The 14,690-nt window shown below is 36.9% G+C and overlaps 1 protein-coding gene across 2 annotated transcripts in view; it reads left to right on the forward strand.

The window, feature by feature from the left end:
* Window positions 1–14,690, forward strand: part of ESR1 (estrogen receptor 1) — a 165,268-nt gene that overhangs the window by 125,732 nt on the left and 24,846 nt on the right. For both annotated transcript variants that reach the window (XM_018078176.2, XM_018078179.2), the window contains exon 6: window positions 14,406–14,544. In XM_018078176.2, the coding sequence (XP_017933665.1) occupies window positions 14,406–14,544 (139 nt within the window). The remainder of the gene's footprint in view (window positions 1–14,405; window positions 14,545–14,690) is intronic.

Below are 14,690 nucleotides of genomic sequence, written 5' to 3' on the forward strand. Positions count from 1 at the left end.
AGTGCTCTTTTCTTTAGACTCCAGATGAGGCTTTTTGTGCCTTATTTGTCAGTAATAGGGCTTCTGAGATATTTTGGTAAAAATCCATTACTGCAGTCTGATGAATTCAGGTCTGCTTTTCTTCAACTGACAGGGAATAACTGTTACCAGCTTTCCATGAGTTATTTTATCTACAGATAATGTGGAGTAACTTTAAAGTGCTGATTTCATGTAGGTGGAAGACTGAAATAATTCAGTAATGGGATAGCAGAGGTAGTTCAGTATAATGTTGATGAGCTGTTTTCCCTCTTCTTAAAAAGCTTCCGGCCTGACACTGGGTCTCTTGGCTTCCGAGTCTCTGAGCAGCTTGGTAATAGTTAATGTTTAATATGGGTAGGACTATATTTAAGTGTTTTGATGCTTTATTTTACACTCAGAATTACTTTTATGTGTGTGTGTGTGTGTGTAAGACAATAATGTTAAGATTCTTATGCTTGTTTTTGAATTTCCTGGTGCATTCCTCTTCTTCAGTTCACACTTTGATTTTCTGTATGTGCAAAAATGCAGCCTGAAAATGCTTAAAATTTAGGTTGATTCCAGACTTAGCACAAACAGTTAGGAGGTGATTCATTTCTCTGAGTATTCCTGAAATTCCTGTTTTATTTGTTCTGATTAAGTTAAATTATTTTCTGTCATCTTCATAGTTTGCTACTTCATTGTTTGCCTGGGATGTCTGATCATTAATAGTCATATTTAGCATATCAAAGGTTAGAGTGCTGTGGCATCTGCTTGACAAGTTTTAACCACATTGTTCCTTCATGTTTTCTGTCTCTTTTCCAGTTCTTTATAAGTTCATCTTTCACCATCATAGTGCAACATCAATTCTGTGTGACCTATTATGGTCGTGTCCATATTGCAGTTACTGCCTGACTTTGTCTCATCTTGGTAACTTTTCTAGTGGCAACAGTGTAGCTATGGGAGCAGATAAACATATATGAGCTGTAGAAGTATATAACAAGAACCCATAAACTTCTGGTTATCATCAAAAGTGGGCAAGATCATTTGGGTAACACTCAGATGATATTTGCTGCCTCAGGGCTCCCACACCAAACACACCTCCTCTGCCTCTGAGGATTGGAACCCCCAGCCTTCTATATATGATCCAAACTGTGCTTTGAGGGTCGGTACGGTGATACTATTCATAAAATAGTCTCCTAGTCTCTATCTGAACTGTGTGAAGGGACTCTATTTATGATTAAAGATAAAGGTTTCTTCTCATCATGAGGAGTCTATCAAATTTGCATCTCAAAGCAGGCAAAAGAGAAAAGAAAAACAAAATCGATCAAAATGTCTCTGAAATAGGGAGGATAAAAACTACCCCTTTTTTTATGAGTTGGAAAAAATATAAAATTAAAATTCCAGGAAAAACTTTCTGAATTTTAAGTTATATTTTTTTTTCTTCTAATATTTAATTTCTACTGCTATAGTTATTAGAAGATATTAAAGTGATTTTTTTTAATGTGATGGAATTCCGTACAACTTTCTAGTCCTGGCAAAGGATGATAAATAGAATTTATAGGTCCAGTCACTGTGGATGAGCTTGTGCACTGTTCCAAAGCTTTTCCAGATGTCTCCATCATAGTTGTGTGAGTAATTAGTTTCTTTGTTTCATGGAAGGTACAAACAACAAAAAATAAACATTTTCACTTAATATAAAATGAAATTTTTGGACCTTTTTGCTAGGTAATAACCTTTTTGGGTGAAATGAAACATTTCATTAAACATGATAGAGTAGACCAGTAAGATTTCAAATATTTTAGTCACCTGTTTAAAATGAAAACATTTTTGGAAAAAAAGAGTCCTGTATTTCCTAGAAATTTAGGTACTTTTCTCAGTGCTGAGTAGGAATAGGTACCTAGTAGAGTGCTGAAAACCAAGATGAGGTAGCTGAGAGGGACAGATAGAAACCAGCTTCTTTTATTTGTTTATTTTCATTTTGTGAAATCTGAAGTTCTCCAGAGTGTTTTAAACTTGTCAGCCTGTCACTTTCCAACATAAAATGCACTGTCAGAGTGCTTCCAACTAGCTCTAGCTTCAGCAAATGTCTCAGCAGGCTGTACAGGACCTTGAGTCAAGGTCATTGTTCCACAAGTGCAACACCTGTGTTTTGTATGCACACCTGAGCCCAGACCATGCAACATGTAACAGTTTCCTGAGGGTGTCTGAGGCTTTGCAGATACTGAAATCTGCCTTGGGTTTGTTACCCATCGAAGGAGAGTGTGCAACAAAAGGGGCTTAAGACAATGACGCGTTTTGTGGAAGCATGCTGCTTGATAACTTGGACAAGAAAGTTAATATAAATGACCAGCTGCATTCCAGTGTCTTGCTTTCCCTGTAAAATATTCCTTTGCTCTGTCTTATGATGACACTCCTACACAACTGCTAAAATACTCTTCTTGTTATAGTGGCTAAAGGAAATTGCAGCAATTAATTTTGCTGTCTTTCTTCTCTTTGATGTGTCCTTAGAATTTCTTGGATAATTTTTTCAGAGATTGGGTTCTGTTCAAAACCAGTCATGTAGGGGTGAAAAGAATAGAAGGGAAAAGAAACCTTTGAATCTCATTTATATGTGCTTGTGTTTCTGTTTTGATGTAGGTACCAGCCAATGTAATGAATGCTAAACTATAGATATGTAATGTCTATTATTCGTCTACAAGTGCAATAGACAGGAATAAGACTTCGCCAGAAGTGAACAATCTGGAGAAATAAAATGGATGCAGGTGCCTTAGTCAAGCTAGTTTTATTTCCTAGTGACTGTAAAGAATGACCAGACCATGAACTCTGAGGTTATGCCTCATTTCTTGGGTACAGCACATTATGTTCTGAGCAATTTCTATTTGTAGTCTTGAAGCAGTTTTAATCTTCTAGTTCACTACAGACTTGACAGTTTTCCCCTCTTTTCCTTGGGTTGCAAAATAATCCTCTTTTCTGCTAGTTCCAGATGCTACTGCAATGAATGTTAATTGGTTCAGTGGTGAAGACAGTAGATGCTGGGATGGAAGAGATTGTGGAACAAAAAGCTTAGTGCCTTGTTCACTGGATTTTATGAATGAAGAAGGGGAGACCATAACTCTCCCAGTTTCATCATGTGAAAGTTGCTGTAGTCAAAGAAAGTGTTAAATTAAAAAGTGACATTTCTCAAACTTCCAGACATGGAAGTATGAAACCAGGATTTTAGGGACATTCAGAAAGAATAGAGTTAACAATCCTTAATTTCAGCTTCTAATTCCTTCAATAAATAACTAATATTAATTTGGAAAAGTGACTGAAGCTGGCCATTGATTGTATTACCTTGCAAATATAATTTTATCTCTTTTCTAAAATGTTCTTAATTGTGTTATGATGACCTTTAAGTCTTTCATATAGCTGTTATAATTAAAGGAACAAACAGGATAAAAAATGGAACGACGGAAATATTTTTATACCCTAACATTTGAGGAAAAAGTGAGAAGCAGAGAAGTAGAAATGTGGTAGAGTAGCCTGTGGTAGAATAGGTTTCCAGGCTTACTTTAACCTACTTTTGTTCACTTGCCATCCTTATTCTGCCCCTTATACTATTACTAGACCATGTGACATATCTGCATTGCCTTTATCCACCCTGAGGTTTTTCAGAACCTCTTCCTCTAGCAAGGTCTGTCTCCCAGGGCTGTAGTGAAAGGCAGGCATGCAGTGCTGCCCAAGCCAGCTCCAGACACGGGCTCCATATGGACCACCATGTGGCTTGCTGCTTTTGCTGATACTGTTAGGGTACTGTCCCATCCAATCAATTGCTTATAAAATTAGTAAGAGGATGTAAGAAAAGCTCTCTGTAAAAGAGGAAAACAACTGGGAAGCCTTTGATGTTTGGTTTTAAAATTTTCCCCTAATAATTATGTATTAAAGCAACTATTTGAAACCTCTCAGGGGCATGCTGGGGTCCTTTAAAAAGCTGTGAAAGAGTTTGCCTGTGTCTGCTTCATTTTCCCCCTCCAGTTTGCTTAAAAACTGTGATTGCTTAAACAGATTGCTCAAAGAGTGATTGCTTAATGAGACCTTTTGCCTCAAGTGATTTTTTTTGACAGCCACAAAACCATAACTTATATTTGGTTTAGGTTGTGATTGGAACACAGCCTGGTACTTTGAAGGTCAAACAAATGCTGAAAACCTAATATTCTCTTGGATGCAGCAGTATATATATATAAAAAAATCCAAGCTATGCTGGATGTGACCTCAAGTCTTAGGGTAGATTTACACAAAGTGTAAACTGTCTGAGCTGGTCAGTGCACCTCGACTGCCCGTTGCTCACCTTTCATGCTCTTCCTTCTTAACCGTTTATTTCATCAGTTGTCTGAACACTTAAACCAGCAGAAGAGATCAGAAGTGTGACAGCCCTCATGGAGTGGGGAAGGGCAGAAGGGGAAAGAATGAAGTAGAGAAGACAGCTTGTATTTATGAGCATGTCTTTTGAGTTCATAAAAGTCAGTCAAGAATGCAAAACCAGCCACAGAAATTATTTTAGCTGGAGCTGCTTTTGATGGAAAACATTTTGCATAGCTGTGACCTCTTAAAAAAAAATGACAAATCCCAGTAACCCTCCTCTAAACAACTTGCAACTGGCCTGAGTACTGTTATAAATTGGCCTGAGTACTGATATAGGTTTAATGTCATGTAATTAACTGTTGCAGAGACAATAAAGAAAAGATGTATTACTTCATACTATCTCTTTTAGTCGGCAGATAATAAATTTTGTGTAGTATCCTTCTTCACCTGTGCAGGGAAAAATTCGGAGGACACCCTTCAATGAAAAGCCTTCACATGAAGGTGATGGGCCGTTCCTACACTCAAAACCAAAGGGAGCAGCTGCTATTGTTCCATTCTCGGTATGCAGATAGCATTCTGTGCTTTTTATTTGCAAGCCTGAACCCCCTGAGAAATGGCACAGCTCTCAGTGGTAAAAGAGCCATAAAGTAGCATTTTACTGTTGTCAAAGGGTACCCCAAGTATCAGAAATCTCAATTACAGTCCAGGGATGAATGATCATTAACATGCTTTAAATAACTGCTGTATAGTGCTGTAGGAATTTTGCATGTAATAACAAACATCAACATTTGTTGATCAGTTGAAGTGCTTGTTTTCTGTACAGAAAATATATGTATGTCTCCCTTCTTGCTTTACGAAACAAGTATAATAAACTTTCACTAACCAACTGGCAGGCAGCCTTCACTTGCAATAATCTTATACAGTAGTAGTTGTTATAATTATTATGATTAGCAAGATTTGTTCTTGTTTTAATAACTTTTAAAACTGCTTATTTAGAGGTAAAAGAAAACTTAGGTCCAAGATTTGTTTTATGTAGGTAGTTGCCTTGCCTACATTAGTGAGCGTTTTAAAACCGATTAAGAGTTAATACTTGTATAATTTCCTGCATACAGGTTTTCTGCTTGCATCTAAACAATTCCCCCCACACACTCCAGCTTGGTAAGGCTTTCTTTCCTTTTTCTGTATGAAAAAAGTTCAGTTGCTTCAGGTTTGGGGTTTTTTTTTGCTTTTTACTGATTTGCAATAAACAGAACTTGCACTTGAACTCAAGGAAGCTTCTCCAAACCAAAGATTTTTGAGGCTGAAAGGATGAGAGAATGTGAGACACCTCTGTCCTAATCCTGCCTCCCCCTGAATGAGGCACTTAACCTCTCTGTGTTCTATCTATAAAATACATTCAATAATACTTAATGGTTTTACTGCCCTTTGAAAATGTAAAGTGTTATGTGAGTGCCAATTACTTTTATTATGTTCCCTGATGGAAGGCCTCTATGTATTTGTGTTAACTGGTACTGCTAATGCACTTTCTGGAATAATCTTTGGTTAACCAAGCGAAATTGTTGCAAAAAAACCCCTCTGTTTAAGTCAAGGCAGACACAGTGACATATGCGAGAAAGTCAGGACTTGACAGCACTTAGCTTCGCTGAGATTGTTTCCTGAGTCAGCCACGGGCTTGATCTACAACACTACCCAGTTTGTCTTATCTCCAGTCTGTGTCTGTGCCTGGGAGAGCACAGTGAGGAAGAAGTCTTGAGCTTTGGACACACAACCTGACCATCCACCAGCATGGGACGCATCTTCTTCAGGCAGTCAAATAAATCCTACAGAATAATTTGCTTGTGCTGGTGTTCAGGGAGAACTTACTTTCCCCAAAAGTCACAGCTAAGGGCTGGCTCCCAGGCTGGATGTTCCTGCAGACCTTCAGTCCAGCACATAGTCCATCTCCCTAGGAACATTGCCAGCCAAGCTGGTGGTGTGGTGGAGAATTCTCATGTTTCTCTCAGGCAAGGCATCAGTACTTCATAAAAATGTAGCAAGAGTTTGCCTGGAGAAGAGACTGTGTCTCTGATCAGTAGCAATTGTCTGTCACTACCCCTGAAGTGTTTCCAGGGCTCTAAAACCAAATTGGGCTTAGTGTAAAGTATTGAGTTTGCATTGGCTACTTGGACCAGGATTGGCCTCAGGAAAATTTTAGACTCCTCGTCCTGAAAAGATATGGACTGGACGAGTCTGAAAAAGTGTACACTTTTTGTGTAAGCAGAAAGCATTGAGTGAAGTTTTGATAACTTTACATATTCCTGGAAAGCAGTTGAAGTGGTTCTCCTTTATCTGAGAAATACTTTTTGGAATCATCATGGTGCAGCTTTTAAGTGGAAGCAGATCAGACCAGCTCCTAGAAATGGGATCTGAAATAAAAGTCACAAATGTGACATCCCTGCAGCATCCTGCTCTGGGAACAGTGTCAGGTAGGGGGTTTGATTGGGGTGGTCCATATGCCAAACTGTAAGGCAGGTCTCATTAGGCCAGTTCAAGGAGGATGGAAACCTCTGGTAGAGGAGAAGAGTAAAAACTTGCTTGATCTTGACTTTCAGTATGAAACAGACTGTGAAAGCAGAGCCTCATCATTCTTCTGACTGCTTGGGTTTTGCCCAAAACCCAAGCATTCGTAACCTATATTAAGTTTACACCTGTAAATTGCAATCTTTTTTTTTTTTTTTTTGAAAGAAGTTTAAAACCATTGGGGCTGAAAATGGCAAATGTAATTTTTAAAAGGAATTAACAGTAATTAAGAGCAGATGCTGTTCTCCCTGATCTCAATTTATTTAATTTCTGACAGACTGTTTACACTTAGACAAGACAATGTGTGAGTTTGGATTGGTGTTCTGCTATATTATAATTATACAGGCAGGAAAAATTGAGAATTGTGAAAAAGCGGACAAGTAGTTAGAGGCTCTTACAACTATGCCACTTGCTTTATGTTTACCTTTCAGACTTTCCTCCCAGGAACTCAGTAAATTGTAGCTAATTTTTTTCTGACTGCATTTACAGAAACAAAAGCAATGTCCCTTTAAAAAAAATTGAAATAACGAGACTACTCTTTTAGCAAAATATTTGGATTGAAAATGTTGAGGTTTAGAGATCTTTAATCTTCAGTCTTCAAAATAAGTCTTGATTTAAAACACTGGTGGTGTGTAAACAATTAAGCCAATATGACAATACGTCACACTGTAAGTGCCCTCAGGAGGGAGAATTTAATAAGTGTCTTATAATTTTGGTCTGAAGGTCTGTTGAAAGAATTAAGAATAAGTAGCATTATAAAAATAGCTGTGTGAATACCAAGGCTCAAGGAAAACAGTGTTTTTGATTCTCTGATTCACTTATCTTTGGATTCTGTTTTGCTCTGCCGTTGTTGCGTACAGGCAAGGCTGTAGTCAAGGTGTGGGTTTTAACCACCTCTTAAACTAAGAGGTTTCAGGGCTCAGCCTGCAGGATTGCAGAGGCTGAGTGATCCATGCAATTTCAGAACAAAACATCATCTTATGTGCTAGATAAATGCCTAGATGCTGTCTCACCACTCTGCTTAAAGTGGAGAGGTTGGACACCAAGCTTGTGGCATTACAGCAGGCACAGATCTCACCACTTAATCAAACAGTGGTGACTGAGGTATTGGTCCTCCAATGTGCTTTAGGTTATGAGGAACAGATGCTGTTTTTCCTCTTTGTGGCTGTTTTTTGAGAACAGAACTTGCCGTAGGAATTATTTTGCTGTTTGCCTTTCATCCACTTAGATATTTTTCTCTATACAAACCTCTCTTAATTTGGTTGTTTTATTGGATGGTTGCTAGCAATTATTTTGCAGCACCCACCACTACTTTCCTCCTGTCTTTGCCAACCTAATTAGTGTTTTGTTCCAAATGTTGCCTATTACGTGACCATCACATAATTGAGATATTGTACTGAATTGTAAATAACAGCCTTTTTCTGTGGTTGTTGCCACTTTTCAAAACACTGCAGTAAGACAGAAAAAAATAGTTGTCTGTGCAGATTTAAAACACACAATGTAGGAGTGTTCTGATTTCCCACAACATTTTGCGTAGTATAACATCCTTTTTTTTGCTAGAGGAAATACTAAAGATTTTCATGTTACTATCAAGTTAAAGACTTTACAGGCAAGCAGGTAGGACATTTAGGAAAGAGAGAACCTTTGAAGATCAATAGTTAGGCGTATGTTGTTCAGCTTACTAATAAGTTAGCTGGAAAAAAAGGGTGTGAATATTGGTGATAAAAACTATGGATGTTATTGACTTAGGTGATGAAGACAAGGGCAGACTGAAAACCTGTGCAGTTTTAGTCTCACTGTCTCTGAAAGAACATAGTTTAACTGGAAAATGCTCCAAGAAGGACAAGATTGTTTCAAAGGTGAGCAGGATAACACAAAAAGACCATCTTTGGCTCTGCGAGTCCAAACTACGTATTTCTGGAGCCTGAGAAAACTTCCTGTAGAAGCATATGTTTCTCCTGCTGCAAGTTTTGCCATAAGCATGTGGTATCAATTGCTGTTGTAAATGGGATACTTTGCTAGATGGAGCTTCACTATTGCTTTTAAAACTATTTATTGCTTTTACTTTACTTTCCTTCAAAACATCTGGACACAGAGTCATTCTTTATGGCACAATGTTGTTTATTGTCTTGCAAAAATTGGCTGACATTTATATTTTAGGTATCCATCATGTTAATTAAGAGATATAGTATAAACATATAGGTTGGATTACAGTTGGATCAGATGTAAAAAGGTTTCTCTACCATTTTTCTTCACCTCTATGTGACGGATTTTGAACAGTTTGAACACCCTGTAGTTGTGTCTTATGAGTATGAGTAGAAGCTGCAAAATTGTCATGATGATTTCCAAAAGGTAGTAAGGACCCACTGGAGGGCTTACTGTTGTAGGATTGAATCTGCAGTGATGCTGGCTATTGGGTCTCAGAGAATGGTAATTGCTAGAGAAATTGTTTCTGATAAAACAGAAAGCTGCTTATTTGGTCAAAAGTCACTGAGGCAAATGATGAATTTATTAGTTTCAAAATGATATGATTTTACACACATATATATATGTATACAAATGCATATGTAGGTAGTGGTTATTTCAGAGGACTTCAGGGGTCACAATGTATGCTAACAGTAGCAATAAATGAAAATCATCTGAGCTTTCTGTTGTTCCTTACTGCAATCAAGCAATTTATTGCATAAATCACTTCTCTCTTCTCAGGTTTGTAAACTTTATTGAATATTACTTCCAGCAGTCCTTGTGTTGCTCTTGGGCAGCTACCCAAACTTCCATGTTACAAAGAGATTTGCTCATACCTGTTGTAAATGGTTACTGCCTTCATTTTTTTAGGATGGTAGGATCATACAATTTTGGATTCCCAAATCTAATGCCATCCGTAGAGAGCCGTGCTTGCCACAACAGGGCTTTTAATAGCTTCTCCTCCATGGACCCACTGCTGCTTTGTGGTGTCTTATTGTCCAAAAGAGAAGAGATTTATATCATATTGTCACTGAAGCAGCACAGACTGTTGCTTTATATTAGAAAGGATAGTCTGTTTAATTTGGAAATTACAGTTTTGTGTTCTACACATAACTGTATTTGCTACCTACTCCTAGCTGAGTACTCTGAAGACCATTCTGGCTTTTCAGAAGCTCAGATTTCCTTATTCATACAAGAGTTTGTGGAACGATCATTGTGTTTGTTGTTGATAATCACTTGAAAATGCTGTTAATTTATCTTTATTTGAAAAAAAACATGGTCTAGCCGTGGCTTTATTCTGTGTCTTTCTCCTGCCAAGCATATGATAGATGAATGGATTAGTGGCAATCTAGGTCTTGTGGGCTTTGGCCACATGGGGATTTTGATATGTCTCATAATGTCATGCAATTGGTCAATCTGGTGTATAGAGTCAGATATAGGTTACATCCAAACTGCAATTAATTAATTTATCAACAGTGAAGTGAATGTCTTTCTTCTTCCTTAAAGCGCAGTAACAAAAAATTTAGAATTAAAAAATACTTTTTGAATACTTTTCAAAACTTGCCAACATTAAAAGAACACTGATATTTGAGAATGCTGTGCACATCTACACATAATTTCAGCAACATTAAAGTTACTCTAAATGATGAAGTGACTAATGATTTATTCATAGTTTAATTTAACCTTCTGTGACATTATTCTGAATTAACTTGCTTGAACAAGACTTTGTCTTAAAAATAATAATTAAATCTTGATTAATGTTTCTAATGATAGAAAATTCATGGAAACTTAATATGTTACTTAGATAATAACAACTTTTGCTGTTAACAGTAGCCCCTCTTTTGTAGTCTGACTTGGAGCAGATTTAGTTTCCAGCATGAGCTTCTCTGTGTTATCTTCTTACTTTTTGTAATGCTGTTCTCTTTTTCTTTGGATATTTACCCACTACTGTCCTTTAACCCCTCTAGACTATTTAGCTTCACAAAGAGTAACTAAATTCCTTTTATTCCTCACTAGAGGGCATATTTTTCAATGCTTTATTCATTTTGATGTTTCTCTGCCATTCTGTCCAACTTCTCATCCCACTTGAAGGATGGTTACCAGATTCAGATAACACTGAGGTAATTCAACTTTCTTATGCTCTCCCTGGATTTTTATAAAGTTCAGTGTCTCCATTAGATGTAGCTTGAACTGGACTGATATTTCTCCATCATTTCTATCTCCTTTTCATAACTGCTACTGTATAGTTATATCATAACTTTGTCTTGTAAATATGTTGAATGTTCTCGGCTTAAATTTATGATGAAGTTAGTGAGTGATTTACATTGCTTACATTATCAACCTGCTTTTGCATTATTTCCCACATGCCAACAGGAAATCTGAATTATGATTTCTGTTTTTTCCATGTCATCATTAAAAAATTGTCTGGGGTAGAGAGGTGAACTGTATATCCTTTCTTTAGGAACACTTCAATTTATTATTACCCTTTTGCCATACTGAGATATGTAATTTAAAATATTTTCATTCATTTAATGTGTTGCATGTTTTTACAAAATCAAATGTCTCATAGAACTCAGTTTCCTCAAAACTATTATTTCATAGAATCATTGAGTGGTTTGAGTTGGAAGGGACCTTAAAGATCATCTTGCTCCAACCCCCCTGCCATGGGCAGAGGTGCCTTCCACTAGGCCAGCTTGTTCAAAGTCCTGTCCAGCCTGGCCTTGAACACTTCCAAGGATGGGGCATCCACAGCTTCTCTGGGCAAGATGTTTAGTTTTATCAACTAAACTAACTCACTGGTTTTATCTACAGCAAGGTAATAAACTAAAAATGTCATGTAAAAAAGCCATCAAGGCAATTTAATAAGTTTTTTCTATGAACTACGGTTAATATGTATTATTTTAATACAGGCTTCTAAACCTGCATTAATCAAAGTTTGTGTTAGCTTTGATACCCAAGGCAGGTGTCAGGCTTAGTGGTCATTTAATTCTTTGAACTATGGACCCACAATATTTTTTCTTTCCATTCCTAGGTTTTTGAAATTTTCTTTGAAACTTTGCTGAAAGGTGCCATGGTCTAGTGCCATGGTCTAGTAACCACGGCAGTAGTGGATCAAGAGTTGGACTTGATGATCTCAGAGGTCCCTTCCAACCCAGCTGATTCTATGACTCTATGAAATTGGAGTTAAAATTCTAGACATCATTAATATTTTAGGACTTTTAATGCAAAGTATTCTCATTCAACTACTTTAAAAGATGTCAGGTAGTATATTTCTATTCTCAGCAGGCCAACAAAATATCACTGCTCTACAGTATTAGTGAGGTAATTTATTAGCTTTATTTTTTACTTTCTCTCTTTAGTTTTTGTGCAGATTACTTGGCCTCAGTGCAATCTGAATTTCATCTGTGGGGATGGGAAAAATAGAGCTAATAAAAAGGGCTTAAAAGGGGTTTGAGAATAAGTGTAACGAAAATAAAGACTGAGACAGTGTGGAGACAAAGCAAAGCATTTTGGTGTCCAGAATATTGTAGAATAGGCAGAGTTTTAAGGAAAGTGAATTGCCACTGTTGTAACAAGCTCAGTTTTTCTGCAACAATCAAAACAATCTGTTGCAGGAAAGTATGCAGCCATGTGAAATGATGGCAATATAACTGACTTGTAAGGCACTGATCGCAAACTTCAGACACCACACCTGGATCTGTGTCCCTGCATTTCTGTTATACTCTTCAAGTGTAGGAAAAAACACTTCATTATTATTTGTTGTCGTACTAAGGTAATACTTAAAAGGAAACATGGGGGTTATTATTTGTTCTCCATATACTGACAGTTTCTTTCTGCCAATTTTGTTCGAGTGCTGTAACCAATGCTTTGTTCTTAAGAGTGTTGCTCTTTTAAGTTTCAGCTCTATTGTTCAGGCTGTTTGGTGACTCAGACAAATGCCATTCCATCAGTCTTTGAAGTCTGAAAATTGTATTTGGTAATAAAGGGGAAATACAGGAAAAGGCAATTATTTTTTCTCCTATTGTTACCACTTTCATAAAAACAGCAGGTAATGTAACTGTCTAAATTCACTTCTAATGATTGATAGGTGGGTTTTATTTCAGATATGTCAAAGCTATTACCTTTTTTTGAATGATTCTTTGTGAATAGATCGATTAGTTCTCTCAGATATTTTCATTAAAAATAATTATATCAACAACTGTTTTACCAAACATAACAGTATTTTTAAAGTTATTGTGAACTGTATTTTTTTTCTTCTCTACCTCTTTGTTATTTGAAAAATGTATTTCATAGCACAACACTTATCTTTAAAAACACGTGCCTTTTTTCTTCCTTTTTCTCAAGATAGCACTTGAGACTATGTCAGGTATATTCCTCAAATATACCTGATTTAGTATATACCTCTAGAGAGGACACAACACAGAAGGAAAATCCTACCATTTACTGGACTGGTAAGGTAGTTTACCCTCTAACCTCTATTCTGAAGAATAATAATGGTAAATAATAATTACCAAATAAGAAAAAATATGGCAAAATTTATATAATAATGTGTTACCCTCATAACAATGAGGAAAAGATAAATAAGATCTCTTTTAAGGGAACTTCTACACATTTCAATTTAGGAAGTTCCTTCTAATTTCAAGGAATTAGTTATGCAAGGTTTAATGAATTGAACTGTACAATCTCCCCTTTGGATTGAAGGTAACATTCACGAAAAGTGAGAAACTCAAATAGAGAATAATACAATCTGTTCCATGTAATGAACACAGGAAGGACCACTGTGATTATGTTTTCATATCTACCTTCATCATTATTCTTTCATATTAGTATTTTTTAGTATTGTTATAAACAATCTTTTAATTTTGCATTCATTGTTTCCAGTGTTTAAATACAGAGAAAGAGAGGTCACGTCCTTCCTCCGGGTGCTGTATACCAATAGAAATATAAACAAGTGTTTCATCAGTGAATTCTGAATGCAGTGATCAGCATTTGCTTACTAGTTTATTTGAAATGCTATATCTGGGCTCTCTTCCACACAAGTACAGCACTTGCAGTATGATGAATTGTTCATGAGTCTATAAAACAGCATTCCACCAGGAAAATTGGTCTGGGTGACAGCTAATTAGAGCTGTCATTTAATTTTGTAAGGCATTTTTCTATTTTACCTCCATCATGCCCCAAGCAACATGGCACTGTGGTGGAGAGATGCCCCTTTCTACAGTGTGCACCTGGCTTCCCAGGCCACTGGTGATAGGTGTGGGGATAGAGATGCTGTCCTGGCTCTTGCTCTGCTTTTGGCGAAGGGTACAGCTGGGACACAAAGAGTGTCAGAAAATACTGACTGTTCTGTAGGATGGAATAATTATTAGGATGGATCTAGTAACAGACAAAACTCAACCCAAAATGAAAAGAGAAAAAATGTCTCTTTTATTGCTCTTTTTGGTTATCCAGCTTTAATGCACTTTTTAACCTGGTTCTCTGAATAATGTTGTTCCACTTACAAAACCTGGAGTGTTTTTACTGTCTCCTATTTATTCTTTCAGGATTTGTGGATTTAACACTCCATGATCAGGTTCATCTACTGGAATGTGCTTGGTTAGAGATACTGATGATCGGCTTAGTCTGGCGCTCCATGGAACACCCAGGAAAGCTTTTATTTGCACCTAACCTATTACTGGACAGGTCAGTCTGCATGTTGCTGTGAATTATTTACATTAATTTATTGCTACTGCAATCAGATTAATTTTTATCTCATAGTCATCTCACCAATACTACCGTTTGACAGTACTTCATGTTCAAGCAGGCTTATAGTAAGTGAAACTGGAAAA

This window comes from Manacus vitellinus, unplaced genomic scaffold (assembly GCF_001715985.3).
Source record: "Manacus vitellinus isolate BGI_N305 unplaced genomic scaffold, ASM171598v3 scaffold_4_pilon, whole genome shotgun sequence".
In the NCBI taxonomy this organism is placed as follows: domain Eukaryota; kingdom Metazoa; phylum Chordata; class Aves; order Passeriformes; family Pipridae; genus Manacus; species Manacus vitellinus.